Here is a 22,142-nt window from a genome sequence, read left to right on the forward strand (position 1 = left end):
CAGTTCCCCAGGAGAAGCACAAATACATACAATTGAAAGACAATACCCTTAAATAGTACCACCTGGTTATAATTGCAGCAGCATGTGTTCTAGGAGGACTTTATTGTGAAGTGGCTCATCAAACACACTTGGTTTTAGGACTTTGTAGAAGATGAGGAGAGCCTTGAGCTATAATCAGTTCAGTTGTTAATGCAAGTGAGGAAACTCTTTTTCCTAATAAAGGAATTCTTCTTACCATTACAATGAACTGAAACCTCCTTAAGCACCTAGTGAATGCCCAGGACTTCTTCAAAGAAGAGCATTAATAAGGTCCATGACTTTTGAAAAGGCAGCAACATTCTTTCTGCTTGTGTTTCAGATCATCCCTTCTTCATACAACCACTTCTTTTCCCAAATACCAGTTTAGTCGCATTTTTATCACCTGTCTTCCAGATATGTTCTTCCCCCCACCCCTCACAGGAGAATAGTTTTCCTTTAACTATCTTGCTGAAATCCCTGGTGTAGGGAGATTTTCCATTTGTAGGTCTCTATGCACTGGGGCCTTCGGGCATAAGGTGGGAACCCTGTTATTTGTCAGGAGCGTGGAGTGCTGCCCTGGCTCTTGGGGAATTGAGTAGGTGGTAGGTTGCACCATTGCATGCACTGAGGAAGAATAATGTCACTGGCTGAGGGCATGGTCTGAGTTGTGGTTGCTCATGTAGCAGTTTTGGAAGGAAATCTATAGTGCAGGTCCCTGGGAGCTGGGGAAAAAGGCTTAAAATGCTCCAAAATCAGAAAGCAAATGAAACTCCTCATAAATTTCTATAAATCTCATAATTTTTTAGCTTGCCTCACAATCCTCATGTGTTCTGATTGTCTGGGTTTGGCTGTGCTGAGATGAGGGCTTTTCCAAGCTCATTAGTCTCTATTACAGCAAAGGGTAACAGACAATCCCTCAAGTATTTTTATGTCATAGTGTTTATGGCTTTAAGTAGCACCCTTTAACTTTCATTTTTGCACTAGAAGCAATCAGTTCTGATGGCAGAATTGTAACATTGTTTTCTCCAACAGTCTCCGGATATGAGTCATCCTGTATTTATCTCAAATAAAGCATGCAACAGTACATTTCAACTAAAAAATTTAAAACTAAACAAACTGAATTGCCATGACAACACCTGCTACCTAAAGGAGTAGTTGTGTTTTCTGAACATGCCAGAGATTCTGAGACTGGAAAAGAAACATTTGACACCTGCTGAAAATTGGATTTCCATGTTAAATTTGCAAATAAAAAATGAATCTGCTGTAATGCACATGCTGTTAACCAGCCTGGGGGAAAACTGATTGCCAATTAAGAGGCAAATTCTTCCAGTTACATCACCAGTAACATTGTCTTGTCTGGGATTAACTGATAGAGAGAGGTGTTTTAAGCAGAGATTTTTCTCCTGTGGAATTCCAGCCAACATGAACAGCAATACAGAGAAGATCATTAATTTAAAATGTAATTCACTTAATCAACTAATTAAAATAAAACACTTTTGTTGCTGTTTACAGGTAGGCCTCTGAAATGTAATTAGCTCCTGGAATGATTCCATGAATCTTCATGTCTTTTCAAAATTTGCAGGTGATTTCCTTGCTTTGGAGAGATTATTTTTCTCCTGTATTTAGCGTTCTCTTTAGTTAGCCTTGTGTTACAAGAGCCATACTGGTGAATGTGGAGGAATTCCACGTGCTTTTGAGATCCCTAAGTAAAAAGCAGCACAGAAGGGTCAGTAACTATTATTAGCAACCTATTATTTTTCTACTTTAGCTGTAATACCTATTATAGTGATAGTTTTCTAGTGTTTTATTTTATACAGCTATCAGTCTCATTCAAGGACAGGTTTCCAAAGCTGAAAGCATATCCAAATTCTTACTTGGATTAGAGGTCACTCATGTCTTTCTTGCAGCTTAAAAAGGCTGCTAAAATCAGGTAGATCCCTGCTGGATCCTTGTTCAGTGTCTGCTTTTAGAGCATGCAAGTTCAGTGAGTGCTTTCAGGCTTGACGATGAGAGACATGGCCAAGGGTCCTGTAGTAGGATGTCTGGAGGTATGAACCAGTCAACTGCGCGTAGACAGTAATGGATGTCACAGGCTTTAAAATAGCTCACTACTGCTGGCAGAGCGCATTTAAGAAGCTAATTATTGCCATAATGTAACAGCACAATTGTCCATCTATTCTGGAGCCTGCCTCTGGCAGTGAGTTGTGCACACTGCTCCTGAGGAAGATGAAAACCCTACAGCACAGGCAAAGATAGACTTGTTTACAAACCTCTCCCGATGAGTGTATGTCCCAGAGCCCGTGTTCCCATCTTTAGCAATGTGAGCTAACGTTCCATCACTGTGAAATGCTTTAAGACCCACAAACCTACCTACCCAGAATTCCTTTTAAAATTTGTTAAACTGACTCAATTTGCTATGGCAGCAGATTGCATTTGTTTATTCTGTGCTGCATAAAGATTTATGAACTCCTGTTTTATCAGTGAAGATGCAGAAAAGTGACTGGTCTGTCTTTACAGAAATACTGCAGTTTGCAAGGATTCGAAAAGCCTTGTTGTTTCTTCCTGCATAGAAGCTGAATAGCCGAAGCAAGTGGAAGAGAGTTCCTGATGTGTGGTGTGTTGTGGTTTGTTGTACAACTTCCATGTGGAATGAATGTTGAGATGGTTATTGAAAATCTTAATACAAGTGCATGAAAGGACATTTACTCCAAAAACCTGGGCCCTCCTAAGACATGAAGTGCAAAACTAACTCGATGCTTTTGAAAATCTTATCTAATATATGCACTTGTAACAATGTTATGTGCCACAACATTATTCAGCTTTTTATTTTAAAAGTATAGCTACAAAGGAATCTCAGTTTGGCTTTTAAGTGAAGTAAATAGCCGTAAGTAAATGTTGGCAACCTATTCCAGACATGATGTTAAGGCTGATACATAATTCTGTTCTGTATTGTAGCCTAGCAGAGTCATGGCCATACCTGGCATGATTAGGCTACATCAGATTTTTGTGTTGATGTGTTTCTGAGTAATGCAGACCAGAGAAGGTTGGTTTGGTGACTAGAAAAGGCAATTTTTTTCATTAGAAATAGTGTACAATCAAAATTCTGATAAGATTTTGAGTAGAATTAGATTACATTTTTGAGGGAGGCTTCCTTAAAAGGAACTGGTCTTTTAATCAATTCCTCTGTTAAGAGAGGAAAGGGATTTTCTCCGTGTTTTTCCTTGTTTAGTACTTCTTTCAGGGTGGGGATTGGGGGAGAAGAAAAATGGAAGAGTGGAAGGGAAATGTACCAAACAGTTGAAAACCTTGGAATTGTGGGAATTTTCTACTTCCCATCGGAACTGTGAACTTAGAAAGATTTGGGAGGAAACATAGATATGTGCATTTTTTCCACTGTTTTCAATGAAACATTTGGGCTATTTAACCCTCCCTGTTGTTAGGTCACTGTGCTGCTGGATATGTTTGTTTTTCAGATGAGAAGGGAGCCCGATATCCTGACTCTTTGTGGTTATTAGAAGTATTTCACAAAATTTCAGGCCTGTTTCATCCCTCAGTCTCAGCCAAAGACCCAAATTCCATCCTGCCTGCATAAAGTCACATTTAGCTACAGTATCTTAGCCCTTTGGCCACAAATATATTGTAACGTTGTGAATGCTCTTGAGTAAGGGCTTCATTTTGATCACAGAGAGGCCTGCACGTAAATGGCAAATGAAACATCCTCTATCTACATACCTCTACATCTCCTGGGGATCCTCTGTTATCGTTTTAATAAACCTGCTAAGGTACCATGGCAACCGGGTGTGATAACAACAGCCAAAGCAAGCTCAGATGGAAGAAATCCTGTGCAGGGTAGAATACTAGTTCATTTCTGTTTGAGTGTTTGCCCTTTCTGGTGCTGTATATAACTTGTCTTTTTCCATTAGCAAACCAAGGAAGGGATTGTCTATTCTAAGGCTTCTGCAGTTCTGCTTGGTAGACTTCAGGATTGCTGGAATAATCTCAGCTGCTTGCATACGAATGCATTCGAACTTCTAAATGTGATTTGAGGGGGATGCTCTTTCTGCCAAGCAGCAAAATGGCGGTGGAGGGGGTCAGTTTTTTCTTTTTTTTTCTTTTTTCTTTAATGCAGTTGCCCACATGCTGTTTTTATTCAAACTCATGAAAGCCGTGCATACTTCCCAGAGGTCAGCATGGTTCCCCATCTCCATTCCCTGTTAATTTCCTCTCCATTGAGAATACCAATTAACGAAGATTACAACAATTTAGACAGCTCCCTCCTTCCCCCCTCACTTTTGTCGACATCTAATGCAAGCTGTCCCCAGCCCTAATAAGCCATGATGGGATCAGCCAAGAATCAGCCTGTGCCTGCTTTGTTCTCTATTTTCTGTCTGTGCCAGGATGCAAAGAGAAAAGACAGAGAGGTCCAAGTTTAATTGCTCAGTATTGTGTATGTAAGAGTAATCCTAACTGGTAAGTTAAATCCAGGTACAGGGATATTTTGTATTGCTGGAGCTATGCATTGTAATGTGTAACAGATTGATGTGTGTATGTACCTGATTAATTAAAATTAATTTAGAATTGCAGCTGGTAGAAAGTCATTTCTAAATCTAGTATTCAATGGAGAGATGAAGTTTTTTTAGGTCTTCCAAATGCTGATGCAGCAAAACCACAAAAATATCACTGATCTGCTGTTATTTTTTTTTAATGAGAGCTGTTGAAGTGACCCCCCCCATGTGTCTCATTGACAGAGAGGTATATGGTATTGCCTGTTTGCCCATAGTCATTTTTTTTCTTCTCCTGTATAATAAATGGTAATTGACAAAGCCTCCATCAGTCTGAACTCAGCTCTGTTCTCAGTATAAGGAAAATGTTTCATGAAGTTGGCAGTCATTCCATGTATTACGTTACCTGTTTTCTTTTGCAGGTTTCTAACTTATTCCTACCTTCTGGCCTTCAACGCATGGCTCCTGCTGGCACCCATAACTCTGTGCTATGACTGGCAAGTCGGCAGTATCCCTTTAATTGAGTCTGTCTGGGATGTGAGGAACTTAGCCACAGTCTTCCTGGTGCTGGTGCTGATGCTACTCAGCCTACACTGTATAGCTGCATTCAAGGTAACACCGAAAAATGTGCAGTAGAGTGTGTTCAAAATCTTTTCTTTCTTAATCTTCAGAGAAAGTGGTTAGTGAGCACAAATAGGGTTTTCTCCCAAATAAAATGGAGTGAGATGAAAAATACACCTACGTAACTAAAGCAGGCAAACTTAGCAGACGAAAATTTCCCACTAGCTGAACGTCTCGACCTCTAATTGGTCTAATTTGAGGGCAAGACTTGGCCTAGAATCCTGCATTCAATTACTGTTAATGATCCAAATCCCACTGAAGTTAGTTGAAAGTCTCAGTCTCCCTCACAGTCAATAGACTCTTTGTTGCTTGCTTCAAACGGGACTGTGAATCATCAGAGCCGTTTGAAAATGAAATGAATTATTATGTCCATACCTTTACTATGTTGCTAAAACCTAAATGTTGGATACATCTTAATGAGAAGATTTGACGTCAGAGGAGTAATGGAATGCTGGAAGTTTGAAATGGTTTAGAAAGCGTTATTTAGCATAAATAATATAGTCTTGAAATCCAGCTTCGCAATTCAGCATTTCAGATCCACCATTAATTATACTGCAGAAATGAAAGTGAGGTTATACTAGACTTGTGGGGGGTCAGAGATCAGATATGGATTTATGCAGAGAGGGTATCTGCTTGGGTTGAAAACTTTTCCTTCTGCAATTGTATTTTGGAAGTGTCTTTAGGTAGGGCATTGGTAATCATTTTTGAAATAGTATGAAAATTTCTCCTCCTTAAACAAACAGCTTACTCAGCCAAAAAAACATAGTAGGGGAGTGACAGCTTTTTTAATACCTACGTTACACTAAAATGTGCAGGTTGTGTACAGGCTTCAATCTACCCTGACAGTCTTCTCTGTGCTCCTGATGAGAGATGGAAAATGAACAAAACAGTTTGAGACTGCAGAGTCATTAATTTAGATTATACATTGGCAGATGCCATATGGAAAATACAGAAAACAGCCTATTAGGTTTTCACTAGTTCTACCTGCAGGTTATGCATCATCTTTCATTCCACCTGCTTTCATTACTTACTGCTAGAGATATCCAGAAGTGTTTGTATTAGACCTAATCCTATTCTCAGGGAAGTTAATGATAAAATTCTCATTAGTCCGGCACTGAACACCTGAAAAATCTTATCCCTATTCATTGAAGTTTCAGTTGCTCTCTATTTCTTCCTCTGTTTTCAGAATTGGTCCTATGTGGAAGATTAATGTTGTGGGTTTGCTGGAAAAAAAATCTTTCAGGATTATCCAAAAGACTTTTTGTGTTATTTTATTTTGCATAAAATTGACAATCCAAAGAATTCCTCTGGGTAACTAAATTGTATGTCTTCTGTCAAAATTCAGAACATAATATTTCAAAACACTTTGTGCACTGAATATCTAGATTCTATCACATTTTTATTCCTTCCCATTTTTTCTTAAAGACAAAACAATTCAATCTTGATTTCTGAATAGCACTGTTTGACTTGAAACTGCAACTTCTAATTTTTTGTGAGGATAAATTCACTACTCTACTGTAATCACCATTAATGTTGCATTAAGCAAAGTGAATTGCACTTTCTAGGCATGTCCTTATGGGATGCTTTGAAATCCATCTTTTAGATTTCCTTGTGTTTATGCTTGAAAACCCCAAGCATGTTACAGACTGGATCCTAAGTGATCAGCTTAGGTATCTAAACAAAGTAAAACCAGAACTATCAAAGAGTTTTGACCAAGAGCTTTAATTGGCTTCAGCTCACCAGCCCCCAGCAAACCTAATGTGACCATGGAACTGGCGATGGCACCTGGGGGTGAACCTGGGCATGCTTCACCCAGCCCTGGGCATAATTAGAGATATTGAAATAATTTGATTTCCAGGAAGTCCTGAATTTCTGAAACTGTTTTCCATTTTATTTTTGTCAGTTCTCATAATGACTTGATAGTGATACTGCCATTAAGTGGTATGAAGATGATTATGACGTACTGAGTAGTATGAATTACTGAGGGAAGCAAACAGTAGGAAGAGACTCATTTCCTGGAAATGAGTGAGAAGAGGGAAGTTCAGAGCACAGGAACTGCAGGCACAGTTCTTTACATTAGGCTCTTAAGAAAGCTTGTTTCCAAATGCAGTGGCAGTGGCTTTTAATATGACATCGCTCCCTCCAGGAAAGACCATCCTTCTGTTATGTCCCTGACAGATGGCTTCTGACTTTTGCAGTTTGTAGGCAGCATGAGATGCATCAGGTGGTTTTTCACATTTCATATAGTGTAAGATGTTCTGCTTTCTTTTTGAAGCAAATACATAGAATTATCTTAGCTGCTATTTTCTTTCCGTTTTCAAAGCAAAGTCTAACCTAGAAGTAATAGCTTGCAATTTTCTGAGGAATGGTTTTAGTGTGAAAAGACAAATAGTTTGTGTGTCTTTCATTTGAGTGTAGGTGCACGTGGCTGAGAGAGGACACAAAATCATATATTTATTCTGGCTGGCACTAGCATTTTCCTTTCTGCAGCATGTAACATGGAAACACTGTGAATGGTTTTGGCAAAATTAAAGGCACTTGTGCAGTGAACACTAAATTAATTTTTGGTGGCAATAGGTGGTGTCTGTGTGTATTCCCAAAACAAGCTCACAAGATAATTGCAGAATATATTACATGGAATGTAATTAGAGAATGTATGTATTGCATTTCTGCCTTTGTTGCCATTGAATGTTAAGCCGGCCTAAATTGTTGTTGATGCTTGTGATTAGGGTAATAACCGTGTTGGCCTGTATGTGTAGTGCTGATAAAGGACATCTAAGGCATGAAGGTTTCTTGTTCCATTTCATTTTGTGAATATTATTATACCTCAGAAGGAGAAGAGACAGTGCAAGGTTTCTACCCACAAGTGCTTTGCTTAGAATATGTCTGTGTACTAGATTTGACAGAAATTTATGCTGAAAACTACAGAAATAGAAAAGGCAGCTGTCCAGTTTGTTATTGGTTAGAGGGATAAAACCCACTCCTCATCCTCTTTGTGCATTTTCATCATTCTCCTTCTTGCATAATGAGGAAGTAGCTTGATAAATTGCATTATTAATTCCTTATATGCAACCTTCATTGTTAACCTTCAGTTATTATTAACCTCATCATTAACCTTCCATTCTTGGGTTCCAGTGCAGGTCCCTTCCTTTTGTGTGTGTGGTGCTAATCCCTCTTGGTTATTGGCCAAAGGGGAGGGAAAGGACGCACGCCCTGTGAGCGACTCCCCGGGTACGATGCGCTGCTCTGCACACTCTTCGGGTGTGCAGCCCTGCTTTTCTCTTGCTGCAGCCAGCCCTGTTGCACGTGACAATTAGTCAGATGCTGTTGGGAGTAAGGAGGCGGCCGGCTCCTTGTCGCACTGTCAGCAATCTCTGCTGTGGGAGTGAAGGACCTCACCGTTCTCTCTGTCCAAGATTTTTTTAGTGACTAATGTGGCAAAGTTGCAGTCTGTTTTTAAGCATCTCCTTGAAATCTTTGGAGACTTGACTTTTCAGCACGCATTTGGCCCAGCACACTCTGAGAGTCAGCCTCTGTTAAGCAGTTTTAGCCAAGGCACCAGGAGTCATGAGTTGGTCTTGGAAACCTTGGCTTCCCATTGTCCTCAGGTCCTGCTCAGCTCTCAGTGCTGAACGTCCTCACCTGGTCTGACTTGGCTTCAAGTACTGGGCATGTGACAAAAGGCAGGGAACTCTATTGTAAATGCCTACATCCCAGAGAAACAATAATTATTGGAAAAAAGGGAAGGAATTTCATTATTGTATTTGTGTTCAAAGACAACCTCAGCTACAAAGAATGCATTTGATCTGTTTTCCAGCTTTGGGACTAGGTAGATTACAAAAGTGTCAAGGAAATGGATGAACCACTTTTGCATTCTAGCCACCAAGCAAACCAGTTACAGGGCCAAACAAATAATCTCACTGATGCTTCAAAAGGCTACTAGTATACCCAAAGGCTTATTGCACTGCATTTCCGTTCTGGAAGAAACAGTGACTACCTGGTGAACTAGTGGGAGGAAAACAATTCTTGGCATATTGTCAGGATGACAGCTATTTCTTTGACATGTCATAATAATTCAATGAGCCTGAAAGAAAAAGCCTTTGGATGTTTGAAATGCCACCCTATATGGCATTTTTAGGACACTGCTTAATTAGCAGTGTGATTAAAATGCAACTTGTCCTGTGGTTGTAGCTGTAAATTTATGTAGAGTTGTACAGAGCACATGATGGATCAGATTCCACTTTCCATATGGTGCCAAAACTCCTGGGAGAATAGCCCTGCTGCGGTCAGGACAGGGGTGACAGTGGAAAAACTAAGACATACGTGTGAAGGAGTCCTTCAGAGCAAGGTGAATCTGGAAAACTAGTTCAAAACTGTGGCTCTCATACCTGGCCAGTCTGGAGGAATTTAATGCACCTCATTTCACTCAGCCTGCATCTTGCATTTATGCTCATGACCAATGCTACCAAAGTACCCTGTAGCAGTTCACAGCACAGTCTGTTTGTCCAGCAGGAATAAACAACGATGTGCAGTGGTTTGTTCTTATCTGAGGACAGAATGTTGCTTATGTTTCAGATTAAAAAAACAAAACCTCTGGTATCTTCTTAATTTTTTTCTTTTTAAGAATGTGTTTTGCTGCTGTATGTGACATACCTACATATTGTATAGGAAGCTGTGATGATTTTCAGGTTATAATTGTTATATGCAACGGAGGTAAATACTATTATTGTGTTCTTCTATATACTACAGTTGGTTATTTTTTTACTTCAGATCTGATTTTGAGGTATTGCTACTTCTTACGTTTCTCTGCAAAGTGCCCCTTAGCTAAGACGAGGCATTTTATACCAAATTATTACAACTTTAATTCTTGCTATATTTGGCATCATATTGCCATTTGTCCGGTGGTTTATATGTGTGGACATCATCTAAGCACATTCCTAAGTCACTTACAGACTATGTTTCTTGGCTGTTAATGTTTAATAACATCACAGGAGGGGAACATATTTGTGTCTTCCCTTTGTGTGCATGTTTCTGTTCTTTTTGCTAGCATTCATAGTAGGTATTCTGTCATGCTATTTACTTTACTTTGCACTCTTGAGACCTCTGCCTGGTTTCCCAGGTTTTGGCATTTCATTAATAAATCACTGCTTATAGACCTTTCTGGGGAACAATTGCCTTTTATAATATTCTACAGTAGTAACAGCACAGTTAAAAAGTATGCCTAGCAAAATTCATATGCCACAACGCTTCCAGAACAATTCCTGCTTCAAAGACACTGCAAGGTGAATAAGGCTATTTATTGACTGAGTATATCTGATGAGCTGGAAACCACAGTCATTTTCATAAAAGGTCCATTTAAAATAAATCCTGCTTTCATTTTCCTGAGGGCCCACTTGAATTCCTTCCACATAGAGAAGGTCAGTACTGATGTTCTTAATCCTTAGCAGCGAGGTTTTTCTGTGCCGCTGCTGTTAATGTTTGCTTCAGGGAGAGAGTAATAAGCCAGAAAGACTCTGTTTAGTAAAAGCTGAAGGAAGAGGGGGAGACCCTTGCAGGCACTCTGCGTGCCTTGCTAGCTGAGTTTCTCCTTTGTGCAGTGCCGCAAGCTGAGCAGCTGCGTGTCCTCGGTGGTGCTGGAAAAAACACAAAAGCCTTTCTAGGGTGCTTGCGCTGTCAGCCAAAAAACTCCAGCAAAACAAGAAACCTTCCGTAGTCTGTCTCTATGTGATTACAAACCTGAATTAAAAAAGCAAACATGGGAACTATAGAAGTATGTTTTGTATAGGATTTTTTTTTTCTTGGTGGCCATTTGAACTAAAAGGTTTTGAGTGTGGTACTCTAAGCAAATACAGCCATAGCTGACGTGAGTCTGCTGATTTTTCTTACCGTGAAGAAATTCAGCACCTCACCAAATGGGCTCTTAACAATGTTTTTCTTTTTTGTTTGTTTTGCTACCGATTTTATCTTCTCACTTGGGTTAATATTTCAAGGCCCACTTAGGCTTAAAGACTTTGGAGTGGCACAGTAGGAGGAGTGAGAAGGAAAGGAGTGAGAACTAAGAAACTCACAGCTCAGGCAGATAATGCTGCTGGTTGTTCTCAGTTGGTCTGAGTTGTACATTAGGGTGCCAGAATGCTACATGATTTTGATTAGGATCCTCTTGTTCAGTGTTACATTTTACAGGCAAGCCCCACCATGAGCAAAGTTGCTTCCCGAAGATTATGCTTGTATATAGCACAGGCAGTGTGCATGTGTTTAAATTTTTCCTTCTTTTTACATTCAGTGAAGCAGCCAGCAGTCACAGAACCAAAGCAAAAAGGGAAAAACAGCCACAAGGTCAAAAGCATTTTTCTAATTCCTGGAGCAATTTGTTGACTTCCCTGTTTCCTTTTGGAATGTTCCAGTTCTGTTTTAAAGATGCAAGTGCGCCTGCATCCTGTTCAAATCAGCTCATGAAGTGGAATTAGAGACTGTGGAGATTAAGGATTAGGAAAATGAGCTCACATCTTCAGGGAGTTTTAGAAACTTGGATAAGAAAGACTGTAAATTCACAGCTGAATGGATGGGTAGCTGATGTACACAGAAAAAAAGAAAAGAGTTAATATCAAAAATCTACATTAAGATATTCAAATAAAAATATAATATTGAGAGAATTCATTTTTGTACCTTGCATTGGGTTATGGAATTTGAAAAGGCCTACTATCTGTTTTTATTCCATAACTGAGAGCCTGATTTCCAGAGCTGTTGAGCGTCCGTAGTTCCCCCTGATGTAAAGAGAATTTTTAGGCACTTTCAGCATTTCTGAAAAATAGGCTCTGTTTTACCTAACGGTAGAGACCAAGACTCCCTTCCTTCTGAAAACAGAAAGTGAATGATCTCATTAGGGTCATCTGTGCCAAGGATTTCTCTTCAGATAATCCCTGATTAGGAAGCCAATGATACCTTCAGAGGTTCTGGATCTGACTGGTGTGTGTTTGCTTGTACAACAGCTCCTGAATATGTGCTGCTACTGATGAACTGGAAAGCAGCTTTTGTTGCTGTTGAATGTTAGATATGGGACCGACATGTCAGGTAGTTAATAAGCAGTCAGTAGGGATGCTCAAAATAGCATTATAAATCTTCATGGCTTGGCCTATTTGTGAAGTATTAGATTTGCCTAATTCTAGTCAGTAGTAACTATGGGTGATTTTATCAGCAGTAGATGATCACCAAGGAAAACTGAGCTATTTTAGGAAGACAGTGACTTGCTAAGCCTGGTATTCAAGCAGTTGGCACTACTGAAGATGCTGATTTTTTTGGATGAGATGAAAGAGTACAATTCCTCATGAACTGTAGTGACTAAAGAATTTGCAGCAGTTTTTTTAGCAGTAGGCTGATTAAGCCCAGTGTCTGAGCCAGCTTTGAAGCTGGGCAGTTACCTTCGCCTTACCAAATGTTTGAGATTTTCATACCATCTGTTGACACCTGATGTTTGGCACTGTTTGCTTGACTGTGGCAGCACAGGCGGTAGAGTGAGGCAGCTGCAGCTCCACAGCACCCTCCTGTTTGGCTACAGGAGATGAAGACGTAGGTGGCCTGTCCTGATTTCTGCTGGTGACCTAAAGGAGACCATGCTGCAGGGCACAGCACCTCTGCTGTGGCCTCCCTGTGCCTCCACCTGCGAAGTGGGACTAGGGATCACACAGTACCGACTGCAGTTCCCTAGCATCCCCTACCTTTACACTGACAGAGAATTCTTCCTATGAAGGAATGAATCTCCAGGATTGATTCCTAATTAGCTTAAGTTTGCTTTGTACCGCCTGTATGAATGCAGAGTGAATTTGACATATTTCTACACCATGCCTTTTATCTGTAATATCATGTTGGTGGAAAGGTCAAGTGTAGAGGTTTGCAGGTGCTAACTTCTTGCCATACGAGCTGCTGTCAGTGGTTTAGCACAGGCGAGTGAGGAGTTGCATTCCCTAGCTGCTAGTGACTCCACGAGTGACTGATACTATAGCAATACATGAATTAAGTCTGTGCACAGCCTGCACTAAGGGACTGCGCAAATGGGTGCTAGGAATAAACTGAAAAATTATAATCCTCTCTCTGTTACTCTCTGTGGTATACAGATAGTAATTTAGACTCTTTGAATCTTTGTTTCTCTCCTGATGGATAACATGTGTCCCAGGCCTGCAAGCATTTATCGCTATTATACAGTCATGCACAACCAGTTTTCCTGGATACAGGTTTCTCTGTGCTTGCAGTCAAATGTTCCAAGCGTAAAATCTCACTGGCTGTAACGGACCATCCATAGCTCAGTGGCAGAGGGTGACTTATGCTTCGAAGGAAGTGTTTACTCAGTGGAGCCGCTGTTGGTTCCAAATGGTGAAGAGGTGACACTTGCCTCATGCTCAAAATAAACTGTTAGAGGAAGAAATTAAATCCATTTGATTGCCACCTTCCCATCAAACAGGCAAACATGTATAAACCCCTTGGGAAACACTTCAAGTTATAATGGAACTCTGTTTACTTGGACTTGCTGGCCCAGCTGCTGTTTTCTCTGAGCTGCAGATGTGTCCTGCTGGGAGGAGGTTGTCCTCACAGCTCAGCTTTCTGAAGCCTCAGCCCTTGGAGGTGCTGGCTGTACCAGGGGATGGGACACAAACATGAGTCTTGCAATCACAGGGTAAGACTTCATGGATCTGGCATCTCAGACAGAGCTTTCTCAATGGGAAAGATAGGGAATTAACAGTATGCTTATGCAAGTCCATAAATTACGGCAGATAGATCAAGGTAATCTGCATACATCCTGCAGTCTTAATTTGTGGGCTCTGGCTTGTAGGAAGCTCTTGTCATCTAACAGTAGTCAGCAAATATTTATTTGTAGCTCAGGAATATATCTTATATGCAGTGCTGGAAGATCTCTCTCAACTGCAAGCTGAAGACTTTCTTCCCTTTTCCCCAAATTGCTAAGCAAGCAATTTATGAGATTTATTGCAGTGTTGAGGGGTTTTTGGCCTTAGAGTGACTCAGAATTCTTTGCTATTTTGTTTGAGATAGTGTGACAATTTTTTGTCTTGCCTTTGAGGAAGGGAGTAATATTCTTTAGTTCTTTGCTAAGTGTATGAAAAGTAGCACATTTAAAAAAAACCTTTATTGATTTTTTTTGGTTACAGTATAATGAAGATTAATTGTAATCAATGGTAGATGTGAATTTACCCCCTCCCCCCCAACCAGAATGAAATAATGAATGCTAATTTAATTTAAGTTGGTTTGCCTTTAACAAAAGGAATCATCCTGAGATTAATTCAAAGGTGCCTTTTGTCAGAGACCTCTTTGACAGTTAGGAAAGTTTTATATTTCCTAAAGAAAGCACTGTTAAGAGGAAAGGAAATGTCTCTCTGTGAAAGGAACGAAGTGATTTATAATTTCTAGCCCTAGCTTTTTCATTTTAAGGAAAAAGAAAGACAAATAAAATTACCTATCATTCTTCAAAGACTTTCACTATTACTCCGGGCATCTGGAAGAAGCTGGTTCTGCCATCTTTGCTCAGCTGTCTCTAAGTGGCCTCAGATGACCAGAGCAGTTAAACAATAAGCCAACAACCAAATAAATGGTCCAAATATTTATTTTTTTTTCCTGCAGAAGTATTGTAAAAAATATAACAAGCTATAAGTTTTTTTTTTATTAAACAAAAGGGTGGAGGACATCTCCTATAGTTTGTCTTCAGTGGAAGATCCTGCTGCCCTGTTTCTAAAGACCTACAGTGCAAGTCCCTGATGTTCTTGCACCATCCTCTGTTGCTTGTCTGCTCATCAATAGATGTATCAGCTCCTCCTGGGGAAGGGAGAATAAAAGGTGAATCTGCTAAGTAAATTTTTATAGGGAAAAAGATAAAGGAGAAAACCATACTCTGAGACTTTTTCCATTAGCTTTAGCGGTCTAAGGTTATCACCAGGGTTACAAAAGATCCTTTCAGTGCGATGTGGTTGTGTTTTTGTCCTTTGCTCTATTTTCTCTGAACTGTCTAGGTGAGTAGATGTTAGCACTTGCTAAGAAGTCAGGAATAGATAGCTCTGCTGTACACCCAGCCTTCCTGAGGCTGCGATACAGAACATGCAGAATAAGGTGAGACCAAAGGCCAATTTTGCTCAGTTTCTGATTGCCTGCAGTGGTCAGCAGGAACTATTTAGGGAAGGGGGAATAAGACCTGACTGTGAATAAGGTGACTTTTTCTCCAGTATAAAATCCCAGGTTCTGGCAGGCAGTGATTTAGGGATTGCTTGCACCAGAGGCTGCATTCAGAGCATGTTATTAATTGCTGGAGATGAGTTTCCAGATGACCTTCCGTTCCTGCCCAAGTGCTGTCTGCCACCAGACCTCCCTAGAAGGGATGCGGCAGCAGGGCCAAGGTGTCAAATACACAAAGTGCACTTACAAATTTTGGAAGTGTTAAAAAAGGGTAGAGGAGGGGAGCCCTGGGATGACTGCAGTGCAAGCTCAGCAGTTACGGGTCTGCTTGACCTGCTCTCTGACCAGTGAGACTGCATATGACAGAAGATCAGAGGAAGCCTGGCCATTTAGTGAGGGCACATGGAGGGAGATGCATGGGGCAGCAGCATTAGGGGATGTAACAGGGACTGGAGTAGGGAGGAGGGGACCAGAAGGTCAGGCGTCAGGAAAGTGAGGAGCTGAGGTTAGTGGAGGAGGAATGACACAAACCCACAGGGGACCAGGCTCCTTTAGGCCTCTGGCTCACAGAACTGCTGGGGCTCATTTCTTTTATTTTGTGTACTTGTTTTAGAGTAACAGAGACAAAGCATCATTGTTTCCTCTGAAGAGAAGTAATAACTGCTTTGTTATTTTTGTTGGGGTGCCATTTTGTCACCTGAGGTTGGAACAACATGATAGAAGGGTGTGAGAATATTGACCTCACGTTTTTGGGAGGGGAAGGTTGAAACACAGCCAAAGAGCACCAAGTCTGGTGCACTTAAGCCTAAAGGCTTTCAAGGACCGGTTCTTAATAAATGCATCTGTCTGAACCGAATGTTTTAAAAAGGGCACTGCCAGCTGCCAGGTACTTCTTATTTCAGGAATACAGAGCACCATGGTGTTCCCATGGTATCTGGTTTGTGGCTGTCTGTACGTGCTCTGCCTCTCCATCCGGCTGGCTCGTAAGACTGCTGGGCTCCTGCCTCCAAGCCCTGCCGGAGGGACTGAACTGGCAGCATTCAATGGCATTAGTCTAGAGCTGTGACTCTTTACGGAGGGAGAGGAGGCAGGCAATAGCGTTTTTCCCCTTCAGTCTAGCTAACTCCACATTTTCCTTTTTTCCCATTTGATGTGCATGTTTTGTTTTGTTTTTCTTCAGTGTTCAGTTTCTTTTGCTTAACTGAAGTGCTGCGGCCTTGAATAACACTGTGTCCTTCCTGGAGATGGTAACCAGGGTTTGCTTTCCCAGTTGCTGATTTAACAAACAATGACTGGAAAAATGATTGATAGCTGGCTCATTTAAAAGCAAGAGGGTATCCTGGGGATGGAGAACATTTTATCCTTTAGCAGAGCACTGCCTTTGACCCAGCATACCTTCTTGTGCCTTCCAGTCTCGGTTGCCAGTCTCCCGGGGTAGCACAGCAACAGCAAAACAAGCACCATAATTAGGCCAGACAAGGTGGGAATGCAGTGTCAAGAGATGGGAGAGAAATGGAGTATATGTCCAGAGCTAGGTGGGAGGGGAGTTTGGGATTTAGCTGGGACTGATAATTTGCATTCATAGTTGAGAACTAATTTTTTAATCTATTTTTTTTTATATTCAATTTTCTATTGTAATTACGAGCCAAAGTGACCATTACAGGGCACCTCTGCTCATCAGCTTTTTATGGATGGATGTCTGCTTCATCTCTGGGAATAATTTATTCTAGTTTCCTGTTGTGACTGCAAAAAGGTACTGGTAACTGATTCAACACACTGAAAGGGAAATAACAGAAGTATGCAATTGTGGGGCTTTATAAAGCAAGTATTTATAAAGAAATCTGGGGAGACAGGTTTGGCTTCCCTCTCTGCCTTGTTTCCTCTTTGAACTAGGGGAAGTCATTGCACCTTTTTTCCACCCTGCAGTCCTGTGGGGGGTAGGAAGACTCTTCTCTAAAGTGACATCAGGTCTTTATTTATTCCTGGGTTTCCAAACACTGTGCATGGTCTGGTGCCTGTACTGGGGGGGAAGAGTCTTCATTCTTGTGGGCAAAAGCACAACGTATAAGCTCTCTGCAATGCAAATGTGTGGATACCTATCTCTACAGCAACTGGTGCTGCTTGAAAAGTTGCACTCAAAAACATGGTTGTTTTGGTAAAAACATTTTCCAACTTTCTTTTCTCGCAGTGGCAAGTGTATCTACATCATTCAGACTCATCCTTTGCTTTTGCTTTTTATTAAGATGCAGTTCGATTTATTTTTTTCTCTCTCCTTCTAAATGGCCTCTGGCACAATTTGATGCTTTTGTGGTGGTATCTCTTCTTCAAAGAGTATTTGCTGAACAGGCTAACCCTGGTAATTGCAAACTGATGTTGAAGTGGAGTCTGTAGTAAAAGGTATTGCTCGTGGTTGTGAGAAGTACTGTACCACTGCTGTGTTTGAGAAGATACTTGAGTGCTACTCGTCATTCTTGCTTGTGTGAAAGCTGAGGCACAACTGAAGCGATACCACCGTGATTCACTTTTAAGCCACCTTGCTAGAGTTATGCACTCTGAGTGGGCACAGTCTGAACCATCTAAATGTAGCATCCCTTGGAGTTGTGGCAGAAAAGCCCCTTTAGCGATGCGTGATATGTCCCCTCCCCATCTTAGTCACTTAGGATGCTTAGTCTTCTGGCATATCTGCTTTTCACCTCCCTTTGACAACAGAGGTAGATGAGATATTAAGTTCACACTAGATGCCAAACTTTTAGGTAGAGAAGACAGATCCTGCCCTCAGTAAATATGCTTAGCATGTGTAAATGATTCAGTCCTGTAGTTGGAGTAGGTTGATATATGGCAGTATGCCATGTTAGTCTTCAAATGTGTACACTTGCATTTTTGCACCCATCCAAAATGTTATTGTCTTTTTCACAGAACAGGATTACTATATTTTATGCTGACCCTTCAGAATTTCAACCACTAACTATGCTAGCAGTTACTAGTGTCACTGTCTCTAGCTATGAAAAACCAAAGCAAGTTGTAGTGCTCAAAAAGAGAGCAGAATTTGGCCCTGCATCATTGATTGGACTCCATTCCTCTATCCCAAAATGTTGTTCAACATTTCTATTTTCGGATCCCTCCAGTAAAAGCTTTTGCTCTCCAGTTTGCTCTCCAAAGTTGAAAAATTGCCCAAAACAATTAGAAAATACTACAACCACTAAGTGATTCTATTTGCATCTGTTTCTGAATGTGACAATGCTACACTTCTTTAAATGAATTTAGAATGGAACTGCAGCAGCTGATTAGACCATGATATTACAGGGCAGGACAAGAAAGCACAGATGCCTAGCTGGGTGATTTAACAGACCTAAATGCCATACTTTCACCTAAAGAAATCTAACTTGGGTGCTTTTAAATGAAGTGTAGCTCTATTAGCTTGATTTCATCCATGTAGATCAACAAGAGAAAGCATGAACTGATTCAACCTCTTGGACTGGAGCTAGTACTGAAACTAAACTTACCTAAAAAGGCTGTGATCTCCCTGTGTCAGGAATGGAGGCTGCTTATTATGAAGTCTTGGGATTTTTGGTGTTGGCCATGCAAATAACAGTTATTTTGAACTGCATGTGGTGATTTGATTTCTGCTCAAATAGCAAGCCAACATTAAATGGGAGCCTGAATGAAAGACATTAATGTTAGTATACAGTATGTCTCAAATTTTCAATTCTGTATTGGGTATAGAGATCTTGTGTGAGAAAGTATCTTTTAAAGTTTAGATATTGTCTCCAAAGGGTTAAAGTGACTACATTAATGTGCCATTTAGGGCTAGTTTTCTTTTTAGAAAACATGACTGATTGAACTGCTTTTTCTCAGTTATAAACATTTAGGATTGGACACAGCAGTCTGTGTGTATGTGATGTGCACTTGTATATTTACATACAGCCATACTATGGTAGACATGTTAATATATACATTCACACTGTTGTATACTGATGTATACCAATATGGGGTATATCTGAGGTAGTACATATGCCATCTAAAGAGATCTGCATACAGAAAAGCTGACCTTGGAAAAGATGCCAAGAGTAATACATGCTGTGGTTAATGTTTGTATGCATCCTGGGTATATCAGAAGCACAGAATACAAACAGTATATAAATATGGAAGAACAGTATCTTGGAATAATTTATATTTTAAATGCAATACATAGATCAAACATTAATTTGAGTTGCTTATTTTATGAATAAGAATACAAAAATGAAAGGGGAAACACAGTGGTGAATGAAGTTGGACTTTTTTTTAGTTGATATTTGTTCAATTTTGTGTTATTGCAGAAACTGGAACACAAAGAAGTTTTGGTTGGCTTGTTGTTCCTGGTTTTCCCATTCATCCCAGCGAGCAACCTCTTCTTCAGGGTGGGATTTGTGGTGGCAGAGCGAGTCCTTTACATGCCGAGGTAACTATTGAAATTGAATTCCTTTCTAATAAGACTCCCATCACATTTTCTAAAAGCGGGAAAGATTACTTTTTCCCTTTTACAATACTTCAAACATTGTATGGTTAGTCAGCGTGCTCTCTGCTTTTGAGTTTTAGTGCAATAGCATGAGAAATTTTATAGTCAGTTGAGAGCAGACTGCTTGGCAGAAGGAAAGCTAGCCAAATTCCATTCATTTTTTTTAACACAGATTTTTTGATGTGCTTGAAACAGCTCAATACAGTGATGAGGTGTTGTTTCTCAGGGATTGTCCTTTTATATAGCTCACTCTTTCTCTTGGTAGTATGATGAACTTAAATTGTCCAGTGTCTTTACTGTAAAGACAATATCTGGAGGATTAACCTGTAGTATTTTTATTGTGGTATTGCTTAGCTTTCCCACTACGTTAGGTGGTCAGTAAAAACAAAGAAGACAGTATTGGTGTCTTAAAAGGCTGCTAACTTAAACTGTGGAATATGCACATGACCTTCTGCCTATATGCTATTGACTGCATCCATGCTTAAGAGTGACAGGTTTGCAGTTATTGAAGGGTATGAGGAAAATCGAACCGCTCCTCCATCTCTCAGCCTTTCCCCCCCCAGATTTTTCTTGGTTTGCAGCCTATAACAATTGTCTCTTCAGAGCTCTGTGTGCTTCCAATTGCTTTTACTTGAAGTACAGCTTCTAAGTGTTATTTTTGACATCTCCACTGTATCCAGACTTGAGGCTGAAGTGGCTGTTATATTCATCCAAGATGCACCAGGCAATTGCCCATTTTTTCCAGCCAGGAATGTGATCTCCTGCCTGGATCCCCCAAGTGGGAAGGCCCACTTCTACCCACAGCTGCGAAGCCACCTCCTGCCATCTCCAGTGGGACCTGCATTTGTGGAGTTGTTGACAAGGCAGAGTCCTAAATTTCACCTTGGATTACTTTATGATGACTGAAACAATAGTTTTATTCCATAGAGTGTTTAAATTGAATTCCTCAGAAAATGTGAACCCCAAAACCCTAGGAAAACCACTTGTAGGCCTTCTTTTGCAAAGCCTTATGCATATTCTTATGGTCATTTGTATAAGCACTGTCACAAAAGGACTACTTACTGGTGTAAAACTCAGACTGTGTAGGAGTTGTTGCATTTATTACTCACTTATGCAGTTCAGCTATATCTCTGTGCTCTGCTATATACTGACTTGCTTTTTGGATCAAATCCTGCTGACTCTCTTCACATCACTAGCCCTGCTTATGTTTGAGAGGAAACGTGAAAGTATAGTGAGTGAAAGTGTCCCTCTGTTTTGCAAATGATACCCACAACTAATGGATCCTGCATCATTTCAAATTAACTTGAAATTCAGATTGCTTTAAATTCACATAACAGAAAATGAGGAAACACATGAAAGCTCAAAGCTATTAAGGAAACAGTCAGCTGAACACAGGGCTGTGTTGAATGGTTGCATTTCAGAATCTCAAAAGAATGACTGCGGAAAATACTTCGGCTGTCAGCAGTTCCCCATCCTCCTCCAGATGAGACTGCTGGTATAATGAGAGGAGGGGCAATGAAGAAGAAAAAAGGATATGTTTGCACAGAGAAAATTAATCAGCATTAACATGTGTGCATATAGTTCATATAATGCTTTTCATCTCCCTAAGGGCTTTGCAAAAGCATGACCTACAGAGCAGGCAATTGATAGCTACGCCTGTTTTTCAGATAGAGAAACTGAGGCAGGGGTTTGAAAGGATCCAGAGCAGGTCTGTGTCAGAGTTCCTGGATCTCATTCTGTGCTCAGACCACGCATGCCCTGGTGGGCAGGGCTTCATTTTGCCCTTACTGCAGCTAGTGGGCAGCTGACGGGAGAGGGAAAGGGAGCCCAAGCCCGGGAGCTCGTGGGAGGGTGGGCTGGCCCCACGCAGCGCTGCCGAGGAGGGGGTCAGCTAAGGGATGGCCAGAGGATGAAACTCTTGGCGCAGAGAGTTGCTAGGACATGAGCTCTCCTTACATGCTCGTGGATAAAAATAACATGTGCTGTGGGGGACTTTTTTGAGCATTCATGACTATTGCTTCCTATCTCTGTTTAAAATAATAGCCTTTTATCAGCCTGTATGGACGTTAGGTTGTACATATTGCAAATGTGGGTCACAGCTTGAAGTCCTGATTCAATTTTGCTCAGTAGTTACCTGGGCAGAATGTCAAGCATTTTGTTTTCCATAAAAGTTAAGTAAGGACCCAAGGATTTATGTAAAAGATGTTGTAAATGGGAAGGAACAAGGAATAAGCCTTTGCTCGGTGTCTAATTATATGTCTGGGCCAGGCCTTCTGGAGGTTGATGTGTATTTTGAACAATCCCTCTTCTGTCTGCAGCTGTGCCTCAGGGGG

The 22,142-nt window shown here is 40.7% G+C and overlaps 1 protein-coding gene across 2 annotated transcripts in view; it reads left to right on the plus strand.

The window, feature by feature from the left end:
- TMTC1 (transmembrane O-mannosyltransferase targeting cadherins 1) overlaps window positions 1-22,142 on the plus strand; it is a 150,535-nt gene that overhangs the window by 67,903 nt on the left and 60,490 nt on the right. For both annotated transcript variants that reach the window (XM_064514668.1, XM_026116946.2), the window contains exons 8-9: window positions 4,943-5,132; window positions 19,631-19,752. In XM_064514668.1, the coding sequence (XP_064370738.1) occupies window positions 4,943-5,132; window positions 19,631-19,752 (312 nt within the window). The remainder of the gene's footprint in view (window positions 1-4,942; window positions 5,133-19,630; window positions 19,753-22,142) is intronic.

Source organism: Dromaius novaehollandiae, chromosome 1, assembly GCF_036370855.1.
Source record: "Dromaius novaehollandiae isolate bDroNov1 chromosome 1, bDroNov1.hap1, whole genome shotgun sequence".
Classification (NCBI taxonomy): Eukaryota; Metazoa; Chordata; class Aves; order Casuariiformes; family Dromaiidae; genus Dromaius; species Dromaius novaehollandiae.